At 35.7% G+C, this 20,648-nt stretch overlaps 1 protein-coding gene across 2 annotated transcripts in view; it reads right to left on the minus strand.

Annotated features, from left to right (window-relative positions):
- The window catches only part of LOC112055321 (bumetanide-sensitive sodium-(potassium)-chloride cotransporter), a 62,898-nt gene that overhangs the window by 32,765 nt on the left and 9,485 nt on the right, over window positions 1-20,648 (minus strand). For both annotated transcript variants that reach the window (XM_052886568.1, XM_052886567.1), the window contains exons 2-3: window positions 4,305-4,444; window positions 2,919-3,204 (exon numbers count right to left, since the gene is read on the minus strand). In XM_052886568.1, coding sequence (XP_052742528.1) covers window positions 2,919-3,204; window positions 4,305-4,318 — 300 coding nt within the window. In that variant the 5' untranslated portion in view covers window positions 4,319-4,444. The remainder of the gene's footprint in view (window positions 1-2,918; window positions 3,205-4,304; window positions 4,445-20,648) is intronic.

A 20,648-nucleotide genomic window follows, 5' to 3' on the forward strand; every position in this document is an offset into this window, starting at 1 on the left:
AATGTTAACTAATTTATACATAAAAAGCAAAGATTGTCTGGATATTTGCAAAATAAATGAGATCATAAAATTTCAAAATCTATTAAAAATATTTTATCGTAATTAGATGAAAATTCATACAGTTTTAGCTTCCTTACATTAAATGTGACATTTTTTAATATATGAACTATAAACCTCCTCCTCCGTGAGTCGTATTCCTCATGTGTGAGGGTCGTGACCACCTCCATCTCTAATCCTTGTCTTTAGGATGGTATGCCATTCTTTCCTATCTCCGGCTACGCGAAGAGCATCGTAAACTGTGGACTCGAGTGTAGTGCGGACCTGGTCGGACCAACGCATCGGGCTGCGCCCCCGCGATCTTTTTCCTTCCACCTTGCCAGTAATAACTAATTTTTCCAGATTATCACTATATATATATATATAAACATAAACTATAAACATAAACGCACAAATAACAAAGATATTAGTAATTTTTTTTGAACGCGCATACAAATCTAACGATCATTACATTGGCTATGACGTCATTAGTTCGAGCCATTTTGTATGAGGCGTTTTTCAGGGATCCGTGGCAGCGCTGCAAATCTGCCTCTTTAAATCCCTGTAGCTCCGAAAGTAATGATCGCAGATACCCTGTTCCTTTTACAAAATTGCTTTACTATTAGTATACTCTTAATTTATATACAATTTAAAAAAGTGTCATCATCCCTATTGTTTAAAAAACACCATGCGTAAGTTGTAAGTAAGAATGCACTTGTTGTTCTTTTCTCCACTTATTAATTTTTTCGTAAGTAGGTGTTTAATTTGTAATTTTTTTTTTATCCATCTCCAAATTAGGGTCACCATTCTCACTAGATGAAGACATAACAATTAATGTTGCGAAACATGTAAATTACGTTCACAAATTCACAATGAATTTATTTAAAAATATCAAGTAATTAGATTATTCACGACAATAATTGTTTTTAAATTCTCGACCTTTAATTTTATTTTCTTTATTAATATAATTTTTCCCCATGAAGAAAAGGCAAAGGTATAAATTACACCGTGGACCCCTTGTCTTCAAATCTCGCTCTATAAATTCGCAACTCAATAAAAATCAAATAAAAAAAAATAACCGCATTCCACAGACAAGAACGCTGCATTTTATTCCAATTCCAAGTTTTATTTTTATCAAACAGTCAGGACCTTACCTCTGGCTCAATCGCTCGACGCGCGGAGCCATAAAACCTCCTTCGATATAAAGTAGGCTAGTACTTGGCTAGTACTCGTAACAGACAATAATTAAAAAAACAAAATTACTTTAGCCCCTTTTTCACTACTCTTGCTCAAAAACACTGTCATATTACCACCATATTACCATTAAAAATCATGGGATTCGTGGGATTTGTGAAAAACTAAATTTCCCGCGGACAAAATCGCGAGCGTCCGCTAGTAAATAACACTTCCAATAATAGGTGTCTTTTTAGCCAAAAATCCGTTGACATCATCAAAATGCCAGGTTTGATTATAAACTCTTAAGGTGTCAGTGTAATTATATGAATTAAGTAATGAGTAAATAATGAGCTTTAATGGCGCTTAACGATACTTTAATACGAGCTAAGTATGGGAAACAATTAGCTAATTGATGCCTCTTCTTCACAAATAGTTTCCATGATTAGAGCACTTTACTGAATACTAATTTTGACAGTTGATTTGGTTGTAATTCATGCCCTGAACACTGAACACCAATTATAGAAGGACCTGTATCGCACTCATAGTCACAAACAAAATTGTCTGTCATTTTCTGAGGAAAACTAGCTTAGATTTGGTATATATCTTATACTGAACTAGAAGTTTTTGACCGTTTTTTACACTATTCAACTACACAAAAAGGTATTTTTACGGAGCTCTGTAACCAACGAACACGATTACAATTATTTAACATCGGTTCTATAGAGACAGCATATTCTAATTGCATTAGATCGTTGATCATATACTTTAACAGAAAAGTAACACCTAGCCAGGCAGGTCCTATAGAATAGTTGGTTTGAGCCTGAACATGATTTACATGAAAGTTCCAAGAATTTTTTTTTGACCAAAAATTAATGGAGCGAATGCAGAACTTTAAAGTCGTTTTAAGCAATCTATTATGACCCACTACTCCTAAATTGATTGATACAAGTACAGCTATCATAGTTTGGGCTAAATGTAAATGCTGTAATAAAAGTCGTTGCATATAAAACAGCGGACTAGCGGACGCCCGCGAATTTGTCCGCGTGGAATTCAGTTTTTTTGCAAATCCCACAGGAACCAGACTTTTTCCGGGATGAAAAGTAGCCTATGTGTTAATCCAAAGTAAAATATATTTCCATTCCCAATTTAATCGCTTCATTAGTAGAGGCGCTAAAAAAACCAACATCCATACAAACTTCCGCGTTTATATAATACTGGCGGACGCCCGCGACTTCGTCCGCGTGGAAATCAATGTAAACTTTCAAACCCTATTTCACCACTTAGGGGTTGAATTTTAAAAATTTTTGAACTAAATTATATTTCGTATTTTTTTTATGATTTATGAACAAAATTTTAAAACAGTAACTCTAAATATGAAGGACATTCCATACAAACTTTCAACCCCTATTTCACCCCCTTTTAATTTTATTTTCGCAATAAAAAGTATCCTATAACCTTCTCCGTATTATGGTCTTAAACAGTGATAAGTTTCATTTGAATTCATTCAGTAATTTCAGCGTAATGCCCGAATAATAAAAAAAAACACGGACAGACAAAAAGTCGAAAAAAAAAATTTTAGCTCAATTATACATATTAAACAATAATTTTCAAAATATCTTCAATGTACAGAATTGGACCTGCTACAATTTTATTATAAGTAAGATAGATTAGTAGGATGTAAGTGTAATAATTAATTCACTGCTTACCTCTTCAGTAATCAAATGATCTCCATGTATCTCTCCCAAGCTCGGTCTTTTGAGGGCTCTCCGAGAATTCCTATAATTTTCCATTCTAGGCAAAGCTTCTCTTGTGAGCTGGGCCAGGGACCTCTTCCTCCTCCAGCCGGCGTCGTGGAGCCATGTGTCGGGTTGTGGGTTGGGGTCTCCTCTTTCCACCGTCTCCACCGAGGAGCGTAGGGGTCTGGTGATGATGCTGGCTCCCTTGTGTATGCCATTCTTCTTCGCTTCTGACTCCACGGTTGAGACCGTGAACCTAAGGTAATTAGTAATAGTAATAAATATTGAATAGAAGCATGCGTTACTAAAACTGACCAACAACAACAACGAGTGCCAACATCACTCAGATCCGATAGAAAAACCTCTCTCTTTTGACAGGCTCCGCGGCGTAGTGGTATGCGCGGTGGATTTACAAGACGGAGGTCCTGGGTTCGATCTCCAGCTGGGCCGATTGAGATTTTCTTAATTGGTCCAGCTCTGGCTGGTGGAGGTTTCAGCCGCGGCTATCAACCTACCAAAGTCGTAACGCCGATTTAGCGTTACGGTACGACGTCGTGTAGAAACCGAAAAGGATTGTGGGTTTCATCCTCCTCCTAATAAGTGAGCCCGCTCCTTTCTTAGACTGCATCATCACTTACCATCAGGTGAGATTGTAGTCAAGGGCTAACTTGTAAATAATAATAAAAAAACCGAAAACCGAGCATCCTCTTATCAGGAGATATTGTCTTTACAATGTTCAGGTACAAACTCAATTTCTCTTTCAGTTTTCATTTATCGATGGATTTTGGGGTCCCATGGTGCTGGAACATCGACCCCGCACCGGAAAGCGCAGTGTTGGTTGACCCCTCAGCGAGGCCCGAGGACATCAATCGGGTTGCAGAGAGCCTCTGGAAGTCCATGCAAGAGGCCTAATTCCAGAGGTTGATAATGATGATTTGAATGACATCATTTTGAACGTAGTAGAGTCAAAATGTCTTGAGGGTGCTGGATGATAGGAAACCTATACGTTTCTGCCTTTTTAATAGGAGAACTATGGTTTCTGTACTATAAGTTTCACTCCGATTCAAAGCGAAATGTAGGTAGGTACGTATAATAGATACGAGTATGTAAGGATTTACTTAAGTCGGATTTAGGAGGCGTTTTGCTAACATTTGTTATTGTTTCGCGGGAAATCGTAACAAATTATAGACTGGCAAGTTCGTTGATGACACTCGACGAGAGGAAAGTCGTGGGTTTTTCATTCATCGCTACACGCCCCCCACCCCGCGCGCACCGTCGGGAGTATTACGAACGAAGTTGCCAAGCTATAGTAATTGTCTGTTAAATTAAATGTATTCTATGGAGCCTTGTAAATACCTGGTGTCGGCCATTGTAGTGGGTCAACTTTGTAAACTACCGGAAAATTGATTTGTGTAAGACGCTCGCTTCGTCGCCACTGATCATAATATGAGTGTCATTATATGTTGTCCTCAACCGCATAGTTTTATGTCTTGAATCTGAAACAAAAAAAAGTGTGTCAGCTCCGACGCACGATGGAGTTTACGCTTTCAGAACCTATACCTACCTACACTATGTTTGTCTCAATACTTACGCCTGAAAAGTGTAAGGTGTGCAACTGAGGAGCAGCAGGCCGCGGCGTGCGCAGTGCGCGGTGAAAGGTGCGCACAAAAACGTAACGTTCGTATTCATATTCGGCTCGAGCATTTCGGCTGCTGAGCTCGAATCTCCTCTCGTAATGAGAGGGGTTAGGTTAGGTATGCAGGTTTCCTTACGATGTTTTTCCTTCACCGTTTCGAGACGTGATATTTAATTTCTTAAAATGTACACAGCTGAAAATTTGGAGGTGTATGCGAACCGGATTCGAAGCCACAACCTCCGGAATCGGAGGCAGAGGTCATTTCACTCACTGGGCTATCACATCACATTCACTGGGCTAACACGGCGAAACAAAAATAACTATATTAATATACATAAATAATTTAGATACTAAGATAACTTCCACAATTTAAAAGTGAATAAATATTATGACCTAACAAATGAACTAACTAAAAATGGCTATGTAGTTAGTCTGTACACCGTAGAAGTAGGTGCGAGAGGATTACCAGCAAAATCTCTCTATAACTTGCTTAAAGACCTTGGCCTCTCTAGAAGTGCAGCTAGTTCCATATTAGAACGAGTATCCAAAGCTGCTCTAATAGGATCTTACCAAATTTGGATAGGTAGGGAGAACAACACAAGCAGAGAAGGGGAGTGTTGATCGATCGTCAAGGAATTCCTTAACCCTACATCCAGTAGTCACAAGTCCTGGACTTTGCTTGGTGTTTTTCTCTCTACCACGCGATGGACCCGGCACCTGCACGTTGAATCCATGGAATCCTAGGATATTCGTCTCATTAACTTAACTTAATAAAAATTTTCATATAATGTATGCATAAACAAGAGAAAAAAAGTGCAAAATTTATTCATATGCCTAACATAATATGTATAAAATATTGATAACGATGTAAATTTTTAATACAAAAGTTAAATTACATTGTTTTAAAAAATATATTATTTCTTTAACGAATAATTTATGTAAGTATACATATAATTTATATAATATGTAATTAATAAGCATAAAGTAGAAGGTTATAGATATTATACTTAAATGAAATAAATTAACGACTTGATTTTTTTTCTCGAAATAAACTAACTTATTATATGCCCAATTTACTTTACTTTAATTTGCAAGGTACTGTACTTACGTTAGAGAAATGAATTAATTTCAATCCGTTTAACAACTGCACGTTATGTCTACAAGTTATTGTTTAGTGCTATCTGTAGATTTGTTCAAAGATAATACAAACAGATAGATAACAGATATTGCGGAGCATATTGTCGTGACGCATATAATGCATGCATGCATTACGTATAGAATTACGTTTTTCAGTTCTGTTTGTCTGTTTCTACGTTTTGATTCCTAAGGCCGTATCTTTTTTTTACGTTAACATATGTTAATTTTTTAACAGCTTTATGAGACCCGAGTATTAATTTCACCTCGATCCTGAGAAAAAGGGTATTCATCTATACTAATCTAAAGTTTGTAAGTTTGTCACATTTTTTAAATGGGGTAATCTTCGGAACTACTGGTCCGATTTCAAAAATTCTTTATATATTATCTGTGTTAACTCGGCGAATATATATCATACTAATATAAATTCTCTATATTTTATATTAGTATGATATATATTCGCCGAGTTAACACAGTTTTTGTCATACAGGTCGGACCGAAAATCCTCTTAAGCAGACTTATTCGCATGCGCTGCCTTAACCATTGTGCAAAATTGAAATTAATGTATGGAGGCTTTATGTATCTTTAAAAGTTCTACAAAAAAGTCCGCGACACCATATATCTATCTTCTATATATTAGCAGATATAGTACCTTTTGTGTTTTAAAAATTATAAATTTTATATACTTAGATTTGCGTCAATATTTATGCTACTTAACTTAAATCCTTATTAAAATAAATTATTTAATAATCACAAGGATATTATGGAGATAAGATTTGCCCTTTATAGTATGTTAATTAGTTAAATAGTTTCGGAGATAATACAAAATTTCTAAAAGACGCAGAAATTCCGCTACATGACGCCCCGCGCTTTCAATTACGTAGCTCCCGTTCCTGTGTGAATATGGGAATCAAACATAGCCTATGACACTCGCAAATAACGTAGCTTTCTATTGGTAAAACAATTTTCCAAATCGGTCCAGTAGATCCAAAGATTATAATTTTAGCATAGAAGTCTCTATTTTCCTTCGTCATCGCACCACGCTCATAGGGCTGGACGTATTTTGCTAAGGGTAGGGGTAAGGTAGGGAAGGTATAGGGTAGGGATAGGGTGGGGTAAGGCAGGGTAGGGGAGTGTATGCCTAGGTTAGGGTAGGGGTAGGGCCTACCCCTATCCTAGGGGTAGGGAAAGGGAAGATTACGGGTAGGGTAGGGTACGGGTAGGGTAGGGGTAGGATACAGTTAGGGTACGGGTAGGGTAGGAGTAGGGTAGAGGTAGGAGATCGATACTGAAGCTTATTTTCTATTTTTTGTCTGTCTGTTTGCCTTTTTTTTGACCGGGCATCACGCTGAAACTACAGAATGAATTCAAATGATACTTAAGACGATTTGAGACCATAATACGTAGAAGGATAATAGGATACTTTTTGTCGCGAAAACAAAATCAGAAATGGGTGAAGTAGGGGTAGAAAGTTTGTACGGAAAGTCCTTAATTTTTCTAGGTACATTTGTAAATGTAAAATGATAAGTGGACTATTTATTAGGTATAAGTTATAAAACTTGCAAAATAGAATGTGAAATAGGGGTTGAAAGTTGACATCGATTTTAACGCGGACGAAGTCGCAGGCGTCCGCTAGTCCAGACATAAAGACAGACGGTCAGCCTGACCACAGTATAATAGTATTGTTATGTCTACTGTGGCCTGACCGTCAACAAAGTGAACATAGTATACGAGTTTTTCCATTTGAGACACGGTTGACGGAACCCTAATAAACGAGGCTTAAAGGAATATAAGACACATAATATAATACTTTAATATTTATTTAATTTTTAACCGACTTCCAAAAAGGAGGAGATTCTACGTTCGGCTGTATGTACCTATGTTTTTTTTTATATTTTGTACACATATTTCATAAGTCTCTTTTAACAAATCCATCATTAAGGTTAATAAAACTTAAGTTAAAACATTAGTTTTAGTTAGATTAGATATCTCTAACAATTCATTTTTAACGTAGATTCATAGATATTATGTAGGTACCTATCTATGGTATGTATTAAATTATTAACTATCAATGTATTAATTGTGTATTCAATTTGGTAAATGTAATCTTAATATACATATACGAAAGGTCATTCATCACGAAATCGCTTGACGTGCAAAGATGAAATTTGCCAGGGAAGTAGTTTAGGTATTTAAGTATAGTAGACGTCCGCTAAGAACGGATTTTGCGACCGGTTTAAAGAGGTCTAAAGTCGCGGGCTTCCGCTAGTATGCTCAATAAGGCTTTTTTAAATATAATACTTCTGCTATATTCAGCAATTTTCCTCAACCCAGAGTGTTCGTGGAATTGTAAATAATGTACTAAAATGAAAACGTATACAACTCGCTTGAAATGTAACAAGAGAAACACTAATAGAACTCTATTACTGGTGATGGTGAGGCGTGGTATGTAAATTGTAATGTTAGTGCGTAATATTTTCAATAATGTATGCGCTTTGTCGGCTTTGCTGTAAGCTTTGGGACGCCGCCAATACTTGCCGCCTGCTCTATGAATGAACGCCACGTAATTGACTGGTAATATATGTAGGTATACTGTGCTGTTATGGAGTAGATCGTAATAATTATGAATGCTAATGTTATGGTAATATAATCAACTTCCGAAGAAGGTAGAGGATTTATTTTTCTTGCATCTTTTGCCTATTAATTTGTATAGGTAGGTGGAATCTAAGGTAATCTGAATCTCGGAATCGGCTCTAACGATTTTCGTGAAATTTCATGAAGTTTTGGCGGCCATAAATCGAGTATATCAATTATACGGGGCCCCCAGACTACAGTGTTACGTGTGGAAACAAAAATTTGTAAAATGTAGTCCACTATTTCACTTAATCTGGTGCTTCCCGGAATAAAATCATATTATAAAATACTGTCTATAGAGCTTCACTTCAGAAAATGACAAAATTCAATACTTAAAGCATTATTATTTCCCGGGTTAGGCGTGCAGCCTAAAAATAGATACATCCTACTTTTTGTATTCTGAGCATCCTACATAGGTTAAATTACTGTCATATTTATTTTAAGCAAGCATTGTCGTTTCTTAAGTTAGAAATCTTTTGTAGGAACTTCCAAACATCACGATCCTGAGCCGCCTGCATCCAGCGAATCCCTGCGACTCGCTTGATGTCGTCAGTTCACCTGCCGGGCTAGCATGGGCAAGGGATAAAATTTTTATCCACCCATTATATCCACTGACTAAGGATATAAATCCACCCGTCATAGCATGGCCACAAGGGAAAGACAAATTAAACCCCGATTGACATTACGCGTGGAGATCTTTTCCTCGACTATGGCATATGGAGTGGATAAAATGATATACTTTGGGACTTTTGACATTTAAACGCGATAAATTTATCCCTGTGAAGTTGATGTGGGGATAAAACTTTACTTAAAAAAACAATTATGTCTCGCATGTTTTGGTCTTTAACAATTGCTTCGCAATATGGGGTGGGGTAGGGGTAGGGTAGGGGTAGGGTAGGGGTAGGGTAGGGGTAGGGTAGGGGTAGGGTAGGGGTAGGGTAGGGTGGGGTAGGGGTGGGGTAGGGGTAGGGTAGGGTGGGGTAGGGGTGGGGTAGGGGTTGTGTAGGGGTGGGGGTAGGGGTAGGGTAGGGTAGGGGTAGGGTAGAGGTAGGGTAGGGGTGGGGTAGGGGTGGGGTAGGGGTGGGGTAGGGGTGGGGTAGGGTAGGGGTAGGGTAGAGGTAGGGTAGGGGTGGGGTAGGGGTGGGGTAGGGTAGGGGTGGGGTAGGGGTGGGGTAGGGGTGGGGTAGTGGTGGGGTAGGGTAGGGGTAGGGTAGGGCAGGGGTAGGGCAGGGGTAGGGGTAGGGGTAGGGGTAGGGCAGGGGTAGGGTAGGGGTAGGGTAGGGGTAGGGCAAGAGTAGGGTAGGGGTAGAGGTAAAGAAGGGTAGAGTAGGGATAGAGAATAAGTGCACTTATGTCACAACGAAGCTTGACCGGGTCCGCTAGTATGATAGATACTATAGATACCTACTACAAACCACCGCAAAAAACAATCACCAAACAAAACAATGCCAACAGAAAACAGATAAATAATGTGCACAAAATAACCAAATATTATCAAATTTACGTTTATTTCGGACTATTAATATACCTAATGCCAATTTATAAGATATATACAAATGGGTTGACAAGTCTTTCTCTCCGTTTATCCACCGGGGATATTATATCCACCGGCGTGCCCATGCGCGGTGAGTGGATAAAACGAGTGTGGGGGATAAACGTTTTATCCTCTCCCCGTGGATAAATTTTTCCCTTGCCCGTGCTAGCCCTGCTGGTGGGGGGTCGACCAACACTGCGCTTACTAGTGCGGGGTCGCCGTTCCAGCACCTTGGGACCTCAACGTCCATCGACTCTTCGAACTATGTGCCCCGCCCATTGCTACTTCAGCTTGGCGACTCGTTGAGCTATGTCGGTGACTTTGGTTCTTCTGCGTATCTCCCCATTTCTGATTCGATCACGCAGAGATACTTCGAGCATAGCTCGTTCCGTTACCCGCTGTGTGACTCTGAACTTTGTTTCGGACCTACCCAACTGGACCATATGACCTAAGTAAAATGTAATTAAGTATAATGTAATTCGTCTACATTTTCGAGTGCAGCGTTCTCAACTATAACTGAACCAATATTAAGTTTAAAAATTATCAATATCACAGAAAACATATGTCAGTATCTGACTTTGTGGTCAATGAGGTAATTATCAAACCTCAAATGTCATCAAAGTACCTAATATAATGGGGATAACCCGTTTTTGTTAATGAGTAAGGCCGGTTTTACACCTTGGGTTGTAAAATCAGTTTTGATACGTGATCGTATGTAAAAAGAATGATTCACATCATATCTAATAAGTTTAATATTATTCACGACATATTTCGAAGTTGTATACAATATACCTACATATTATCACTCGAGTACTGTTGGGTTCAGCAAATTAATATCAGGATCGGAAAATCTATCATATTAGTTTTCGGTCATTTTTTTAAATATTTCCACTAAAAGTTTAATGATATTTAAATGTTTCCTTATTGATAGTTTCATTTCCTCTGTTTAATAAGTTAAATAAACAAATAAATCAAAATTAATTCATACTTCTCAGATATTTTTATATACCTACTCTAGCTCAAATTTAATATTTATATTCTTCCTTGAAAATAAAGGTACCTAACCTTTATTTTTATTGTATTTAATACAAGGAAAAGAAAATTAAATTATTATTTTTTCTAAAAGTTTGTTGATATATATTTATTTTTCCTTATTTAATTTATGGAAGTGAAAATTAAATTGTCAGATATTTGTTATTTTATATTTGTTATGTTTTTGTTAAAAATGTAATAAATTATCTTGATAATAGGTATTAAAGATTTAAGTAAGGTGTTACTTACGAATAATAGGTATATGCCGTTAATAAATAGATAACAGGGAAATCACCTGTTGGCTGTGAATAGCCTCCTCCTCGTATCTCTTTATCCATTGAGCCATCACAATGCAAGACATCAAATGAGATTTAATCGCTATGACATTGATTTTCCACAGCTAAGGATTTGGAATGACCTTTCAAGGTCTGTTCTGTTTATCCTGATTGAATTTACAACCCATATTCGGCTCACTGCTGAGCTCGAGCGGATTGGCAGACTTCACACACGCAGAGAATTAAGAAAATTCTTAGGTATGCAGGTTTTCTATTGATATTAGCCCTTGACCGTTTCAGATACGTGATATTTAATTTCCTAAAATGCACATAACTGAAAAGTTGTAGGTGCATACACCGAACCGGATTCGAACCTACACCCTCCGAAATCGGGAGCAGAGATCATATCCACTGGGCTCATTTACAACATGAATGATTTAAAACTACAGTTAAAAGGCGTTATTTAATTAGATGGGAAGTTATTAAATCGGGAGCTTACATAAAAATCAATGACACCCTGCTAACATTTAGTCTAACTTCCTTCGCTTGGCCTTGAAAATTTTCACGATTTTTCGATCCTGAACCCTAAAAGCCCAAAGCAGTATCGAAAGAGACCCTTAAGGTTCTCCGCTAATTCCTGTATGAACTGGTATTGTCCGCTATATATCTGATTTTAATCAAGATAACATTCAACAAGTCCGGCATGATTTACAATTAGTAGTTACTTATGAGCAAAGTGTTAGTTAAAACAACTGCTGAGTTTCATTGTTGGATCTTCTCAGTAGAATCGGTCTTTCTTACCAGTAGTAGATCAAAGTTAAAGGTCAAAATAAAAGGGTCTCTATTGAAGGGTTGCTACTAACCTAAGTGTCTGGCGTCTGGAGACAAAAATTCTTATGCTATCCCGTACAAAATATCAAATACTTGGACAATTGAGTCTGATCCTTGAAGTTTGCTACCTCCTAAGGCCACCTTGGTCTAAATTTCTTAGTTGTCTACCGTACTTATCTAAGGTAAGAACATCATTATTATCAGCCGCTAGACGTCCACTGGACATAGGCCTCTTGCATGGACTTCTAAAGGCAACGATCTCGAGCCGCCACCATCCAGTGGATGTCTGCAACCTGCTTGATGTCCTCGGTCTAACTGTGGGGTTGGCCATCACTGCGCTATCCGGTGCGGGGTCGCCATTCCAGCATCTTAGGACCCCCAACGTCCAACGGCATATTAAACAATGTGCCCTGCCTATTCCCACTTCAGCTTTGCGACTCGCTGAGCTATGTCAATGACTTCGGATCTTCTGGGGATCTCTGATTCGATCCCGCAAATAAACTCTAAGCTCGCTCTGTCGCCCGCTGCGTGACTTTTGAGCCTTCTCATGAGGGCTACAGTGAGGAATCGTAAGTATTACTCTACGGTAGCAGTGAACACGCACTGTTCGAAAGGTTAGAACACAAGCCGACAGCTTTCAGCTTTTATAAAATAAAGAAGTTCTAGCTAATATAGATTCAGTCCATATGATAGAATCAAAAGTACAAAGAGCAAATTAAACACACGTGTACTGTGTCCTTGGTTCCAAACAATATCTATATTGTATATTTTCCACGACTTATGTAAAGAGTGTTGAAAGGGTGACACCTGTAAACAGGCTTTATTAAAACAGACATGCGATGTCCACGGACAGTACACTTTTTGTTATCCGCTGATCTAATCGTTTATATTATGATAATGTGTATTTTCCTCGACTAACAGTTGTCTCTAAAAGGTGCGAGGTTTTGAAACGTTTGACGTGTGTTTATTGGCACAGTCCTTTTGTGGTTTATCGCCTACGGTTGTTAAGACAAATATTGGTTTTGCTACCATGTCTTTGATGCTGTTTAGCTAATAAAGAGTTTATATTTTGACGACCTTTTCGGCGCAGTTGGTAGGTAATTCTGTGTTGTTGTTTACAACAGAGAGGACCGATTACTTAGCTCGGGTCAATTATGATTTTATATTTACTAAATTAGCTCTGCAGAGCATTTCACTAACTTTGACATAATTTTATTTAATTTATATAATATTCTACAAAATACATATTTAAATTAATCCTAACCCTGATGCAACACAAACCACAGTTGCTTTTACTTTGCACTGGTATAGTATTATTACTTGTACAATATTAAAAAAAAATTAAATAACAAACAAAAAGAAAAAAAAGAACAATAATTAGCGGGTAGTAAAATAAACAAAATTATTATTGTGTGAAAAAAGTAGGTATACCTTCAATTTCCGCTTAAGCACGTTCGGAAATATAGTCGTATCTTTTAGTAGACACTGGAAATGTAGGAAATTTACCAACTAGCTATTGTTAGTAACTCCTAAGTCACGTGATTTCGTATTCACTACCTATTTATTTAATGCTAACTAATCAAAATTGGATGAAAAATGTCATCCGGTGCCTACCCTTCGTTGATATCATAGAATAGGTAGTTGACATTGTCCAGTCGATATTTTTGTTAGCAATGGAATTTACGTGCCGTAGTGCCGTAGTTATTGAATTAATAATTAATGTTATTTACAAATACGTTCCAATATTTAAATCGCGAAACTTTCGCCAATACGAGTTTTAGGACCAAAATCTCCTTTTACTCGTAACATACTACGCCGTTCACCGAACACGTGTCGAATACAACCTACAACCAGCACAGTACCTATCCACTGGTTACAACCGGATCAAACCGCCGCGAAAGCCTGCCGCCCATGACAGAGCTTCGCGGAACGACTATAGACCATATAGTCCATAGATATATTTAAGACCATAGATATATCAGTATAATGGGGATGATGACTAGGTTTGAATATATTGATTTTTTGATTTCGGGTAAATAGGGTCAATGTTAACTAATTTATAGATAAAAAGCAAAGATTGTCTGGATATTTGCAAAATAAATGAGATTATAAAATTTCAAAATCTATTAAAAATATTTTATTGTAATTAGATGAAAATTCATACAGTTTTAGCTTCCTTACATTAAATGTAACATTTTTTATTATATGAACTATTAGCATAAACGCACAAATAACAAAGATATTGGTAATTTTGTTTGAACGCGCATACAAATCTAACGATCATTACATTGCCTATGACGTCATTATTTCGAGCCATTTTGTATGGGGCGTTTTTCAGGGATCCGCGGCAGCGCCGCAAATCTGACTCTTTAAATCCCTGTAGCTCCGAAAGTAATGATCGCAGATACCCTGTTCCTTTTACAAAATTGCTTTACTATTAGTATACTCTTAATTTATATACAATTTAAAAAACTGTCATCATCCCTTTGGTCAGCATATTTACTGAAAGATTAGACGAAATTTACGTGGCATAGTGAATATCGTCTAATCTTTTAGATGGTTATGCATGGAACTTGCTGTAGTTGTTGTTTTACTAAATCCATTTCGTTAAAAACCAATGATATGAAATAAATATCATTGTTAAAAACACAAAATCACAATAAAAATAGGGCGTTGAAAAATGTCCTTTTCCTCACACTAACTTGGGTTTTGTGGGTTATATTAAAATGGGTCGAGCTGTTTTGAAGAAGTTTGACGATAAACACACTTCTATGAGATTTTTGTTTCACCTAGATACTAAAAACCCGTAATTTCGAACTTGGTAGTTTTTATTTATCAGGAACAAAATTTGAAGTCAATTAACTAGTTTTTTATTATTATTGTATGCAGTACCAACATATATATCATAGTTTATCAATAGTAAGCAAGTACTCGTATTATGGTGATCATTAATATCGTAAGCAAATACTGTAGACGTCAAATAGATTATATACAAAATGATGTATACTTATTCGAAATTCTACATGATTACCTATTGTAACATACATAAACTTATAAATAATTACAAATGTGGCTATAATTTATAAAACCACGAGGCATACATAATGACTCAAAGCAAGCTGTTGATATATTACAAAAAAATATATGTTTATCCGTACAAAACCAGTTAAATCTTACTTAAAAAACAATGTAATTTAAACAAAGATAATCGTATTTACGTAATATCGTAAGTGCTTTTTAGGATTGCATTTATAAAATAAAAATTTTAATAAAAAAAATTCAACCGACTTCCAACTCTAAAATTAACCTAAACTAAAAAGCAAAAAATAACATCTTACCTATGTGCTACCTTCTGATCAGTTTGAAGGCGGTGCCAAGCCAGTGATGTTTTAATTCAAGCCATTTAAATTACACAATTTCTGTGGTTCTTTCAGAAACGGCTTTAATTCACCGATACCATACAGCCGAACGTAGAACCTCCTCCTTTTTGGAAGTCGGTTAACAATATATCTTGAATACTTAATGTCCAGACGAATATAAAACAATAGCATTGTTTTATATTATTTAGATTAGAGATGGGAAATTATACTCTGTATTACCATGGGCTTGTTTTTGATTTGTAATTAATCCTACTAAAATAAAAAATAAAATAAAAAAATTAAAATTATAAACGCGAAAGTTTATATGGATGTTTGGATGTTTGTTACTCTCTAACACCGCTGTTACTGAAGCGATTTGGCTGAAATTTGGAATGGAAATAGACTTTACTCTAAATTAACACACAGGCTACCAAAAAAATCCATGGTTTCCCGAAATTTGCAAAAACTAATGATTTTGATGATATGAATGAATTAGCTGAAATTTGGTATTCCATCGTTCCCGAGGGATTTGTGAAAAACTAAATTCCACGCAAACGAAGTCGCGGGCGTCCGCTAGTTTGTAATAAATTGAAAACTTATAATTTTCTAGATCTTATATTTTTGATAGAGATCTTATGTTTTTATCAAATGTGTTACTTATTGTTATTTATTGGTCAGACGCGCAAAGCCTTGTCACTTATATTGACGGCATAATTACTTGGTCTATGGAAGAAATTAGTTACACTTCACTGCCCATGTCTCGCCACTAATAAGTACAAGAAACAACGCAATATATTTCAATAGATTGCAAAAAAGAAAAAAAAGAGCCAGCCCATTGAGTATGGGATATGTTGATCTAATGGAGCAAATAATAACAGCACAAAAGGCTAATTGACACTTTTTTATCGTTCTACTAGACTGAATTTTTTTTTTCATGTTTTTTTTTAGACGTGATTACATGAAAATTTTAGTTCTTAAATATATTTTTGGCAATACGAGCCAAAACGCCTGTCGGTAATAACAATCTATATTTCAACTGTTTCATGACGTCACTATAATAAATCCCATACAAATGGAGCGTTTGACAACAATATTAGTTAACAATTACTTCGACATCAAGTGTGTTAATGACGTCACAAAATGGACGACAGCGTTTTTGACGTTTGGAAAAAATACGTGATATTTAAATTAAGTTTTTTATGAAATCCTTAACTTTTATAAATTGATATCGATATATTTCGGACCCATATTCCATGTACAACACGAAATTAATATTGTTTATATTATTTTGATATGAGTCAACTACGCTATTGCAGTAAACTAAAACATAATATATCTTCGGGAGTCTTTATTAATTTCTCCACTAGAAAAAACATAACTCGGTATACTGAGATATAATGTTAGTGTTAATTGTTTATTTTGTTGGCAACTATGTATGACATTCATCATGTATTCTTTGTTAGGTACCTACTTATAGGTTCATAAACTTAATTATTATTAGCCAACTGTATTCCACATGTATTTGTGTTAATAAATTAATAAAAGACTGTTCTTATTCAGTGTTATTTAATAACTGACATTAACTTAAATACACGAGTACATTTATATTTATGTTTTATTTTTTATTCTTCAAGGGGAGACGGGCCAAAATAGAATCATTAATTTTGGTGGTCCATTTAAGTTTCCCTAGAATCGTAGTATAACGAACGATTACCACCAATGTAAGCACGAGTAGACTAAGACATGATTCTTCATAATATTATCCAGGACAAAAAAAACAAAGCTTCATAGAGTTAGTCTACTGTTGGTACTTGCTATGGTAGGCAAAATGGCTGACATACTTTTAGCTTTACAAAATAACGAGGGCTTGACTAACACATGCTAAGAGATAATGTAGTTGGTAGATCTTTATACAGTGCAACCTCGATATAACAAATCGGAGGGGAACAAGAAAATATTCGTAATATCAAGTAATTCGTTGAACTGAGGTTTGTTATGTTGAGGTTAGATTGGTCTAAAATTCGTTATAAAGAGGTAAAAGAATAGTTTTATTCACCTCAATATTACGTACTTATCTTGTTATAGCGAACAACTTCTACTAATAAATGATAACACATTTTTATCAAATTACTATAATGTATTTGCTATGTATTTAAAAACAATAATAATTTTTTTTCTTACATTAATAATCAAAAAGAATTAACAAGTGGTTATACATAGTAGCTTAATCTCAATTTTTTTCATTTATTAGAAAAAAAGTCATCGATAGTTGTCTGTTTACCACCGGTATGAGTTATGACATCCAAAGCGCAATCTAATTTCGTGATGGATTTCACTACATCGTCACTCAAACCTCCCTTTTTGAGAAATACAGATTTTATTGTATTCAAAGCATTATAAGCATCTTTTATTGTGAAGTTATGCTCATCAATTTCACCCTCTTCTTCCTCGTCTTCATCCGCTTCTGCATCAGTAACTGGCAACACAGATGTGACGATGTCAGCAACTTTACAAGTTACTTTACAAACAAAAGCGTTTCGAAACATGTCGAGACATGAATCACATTATAAGATTAAGAGTTATATTATTGGTAGAAACTTTATATAAAGGTTTTGGGTTGGCAAAATTCGTTAATTAGAGGTATGAATACTTTTTCTTGATAGTTGAAAATTCGTTATAAAGAGGTTGTACGCAAAGAATGTTCGCAATGTAAAGGTATATTTTATATTGACTCTTATGGACAATTCAAGGGGATTACGAAAAATTTGTTAAATCGAGGAAGTCGTTATATTGAGGTACGTTATATTAAGGTTGCACTGTATATAGATGACATTACTAAATAAGGAAATTTTTAATAATTTATAATTAATGTTATCAATATAATAGGAAAAACAAAAAAAGGTACCTCAATTTTCATGTTCAACGCAATGTACAATTATTATTTTACACCATACAAAATTATTGTTGCGTAAAATTTTCATGACCTCACGAACATACGTGAGCTCATATTTTAACACAACTGTTTCTATGGCAGTAGCAACAGTTCAGTATTTAATACATAATACAATAATATTATTAAGTATGTACACATTTGTATGGAAATGTAGCCTATATGAGCTTACTTGGTTATATTTTTCAAGAATTTCTCAGTACCCGATTTGAACGTTAAAATAGACTTATTTACAAGAGCCCCAACGGGATGACAATAGTACCGTGGTCTTTTTTTTTGTTTGCTTGACGAAACAACTCTAGTAGTTAGTAACTCTAAGGGCGTCTCCTCTGAGAATCGGACCTCGGGTTAGAGGGCCGTTTAGGAAGAGTGTTTTTTTTTTCAAGTTGGGTGGCAGCTCTCTTAAAATAAGTTTTCTGTTTCATATATTGGGCTATTGTGGGGATACCTAAGTCGTTATTGCGCAAACCATTGGGCGCCCGTCGCATCTCTCGCGCACTTCCCAAACGCCTGATAGCGCAGCTGCTGAATATGCTCAAATTCATAAGCGTCGTAAATACTCGGTACATATCTAATGACCATGTATTCGCGGCGCTTGCCTTTGAGACCTTAGGTTCATGGTCATCAGACACTTACCAAAAATGTTCTGAATTGAAAAAAAGTCCAAAAATGTTCAATTCTAAGTCTGACATTGATTCACACGTCAAAGGATGAGCCTTGCCATAGCGCCTACCTAATAGCGCCAGCGTATAGTGTACCTTGCCCATGGGTGAACAGCGGGTATTTCTTATAAATTATTTATTTATTTTAAATTTAATAAACTTGTCAATTTTTAGTTTTAGTTTATTTTAATTTAATTGTAAGTATGTATTATTTTTTAATAATATTTTGAATTTCTTAATTACTCGTAGTAGGTTACTATTTAATACGTAGTATCGGTGTTTTGATCAAAGAGACAGTCATTGGGTAGACAGCATAAAATTAAAACAAAACCTTACAACGTACACAATTTTCAATATAGATTCATTCTCAACTGGCTTCTTCTAATTTGTAACGAAACCATTAACCGTAAAATGAAAATGTAACACTATGGAAACTGATTCACTAAATTGAAAAAGTATAAGCATATTTTTGGATAATTGTCAACTTACTCGTATTCTGTCGATTTTTTCAAGAAACCATTATTTTTTAAATAATAATGAGGCCTTTTAAAGCATGTCAGAGAAATTATGTTAATGTATTTTGTTATGTTGTAAAATCGGAGCTCTTTTTTACGGAATAAAAAGTTTTGTTGTTTCATTCGTCGATTTCAGATTTGGTTGTACATATATTAATTTCTTTTCATATACACCAACTGAGTATGTATACGGTTACATACGAACAAAACTCGAACTAGCAATGCATCTGAAATGTAGGTACCTATATATCACATTAGATTATTCAAACTGTTCACCTTTTAAAGCATTTAGCAAAAAGCATTTGCAAACATTACAAGAAAAAACCCTTGTACAGATTTTTTGTTAATACCATTTAAGTGTTATTTAATTATGTGCATGTATCTCAAGCGTTAAGAATGTTATTTATATATTATTTTCCGCTTAACATCTTAGTTGTTTTAACCCTTAACTTATCAATTAAGAACGTGTGGTTCAAAGTTGTAGTTATTGATCAAACTTTTATGGTTGCTACGAAGATATCTGACGACTGGAGACATGATGTTTCATGACTCGACGGCCTCCGAGATTTATGAGACTTAGGTCCTGGGTTCGATCTCCGGCTGGGCCGATTGAGGTAATCTTAATTGGTCTGGCTAGTGAGAGGCTTCGACCGTGGCTAGTTACCACCCTACCGGCAAAGACGTACCTACCTACCGCCAAGTGATTTAACGTTTCGGTACAATGTCGTGTAGAAAGCGAAAGTGATGTTGGTTTTCATCCTCCTTCTAACAACTTAGCCCGCTTACATTTTAGATTGCATTATAACTTACCATCAGGTGAGTTTGTAGTCAAGGGCTAACTTGTAAAGAATAAAAAAAAATACAAATCCTATTACGTTGCTCCAGATTCAGATTCAGTTAATCTAGCTACGAAAAATGCATGGAAATTAATCGAGCAGTCCTAAGGATTTTTTTTACAAAATACGAGTACCTATAATATATTATTTGGATATCAAGTACAAAATATATTCGGTTTCTACTCTCTCATTCTCATTGTAGATATAGAAAGGAAATATAGCTAATCGCGGCATTATCCTACTTACTCAATGTTTATATCAATTAGCTTATAAAGAACAAGGAAGCAATTTTCCGGAAAATA

The sequence above is a fragment of the Bicyclus anynana genome, chromosome 17 (assembly GCF_947172395.1).
Source record: "Bicyclus anynana chromosome 17, ilBicAnyn1.1, whole genome shotgun sequence".
Lineage (NCBI taxonomy): Eukaryota > Metazoa > Arthropoda > Insecta > Lepidoptera > Nymphalidae > Bicyclus > Bicyclus anynana.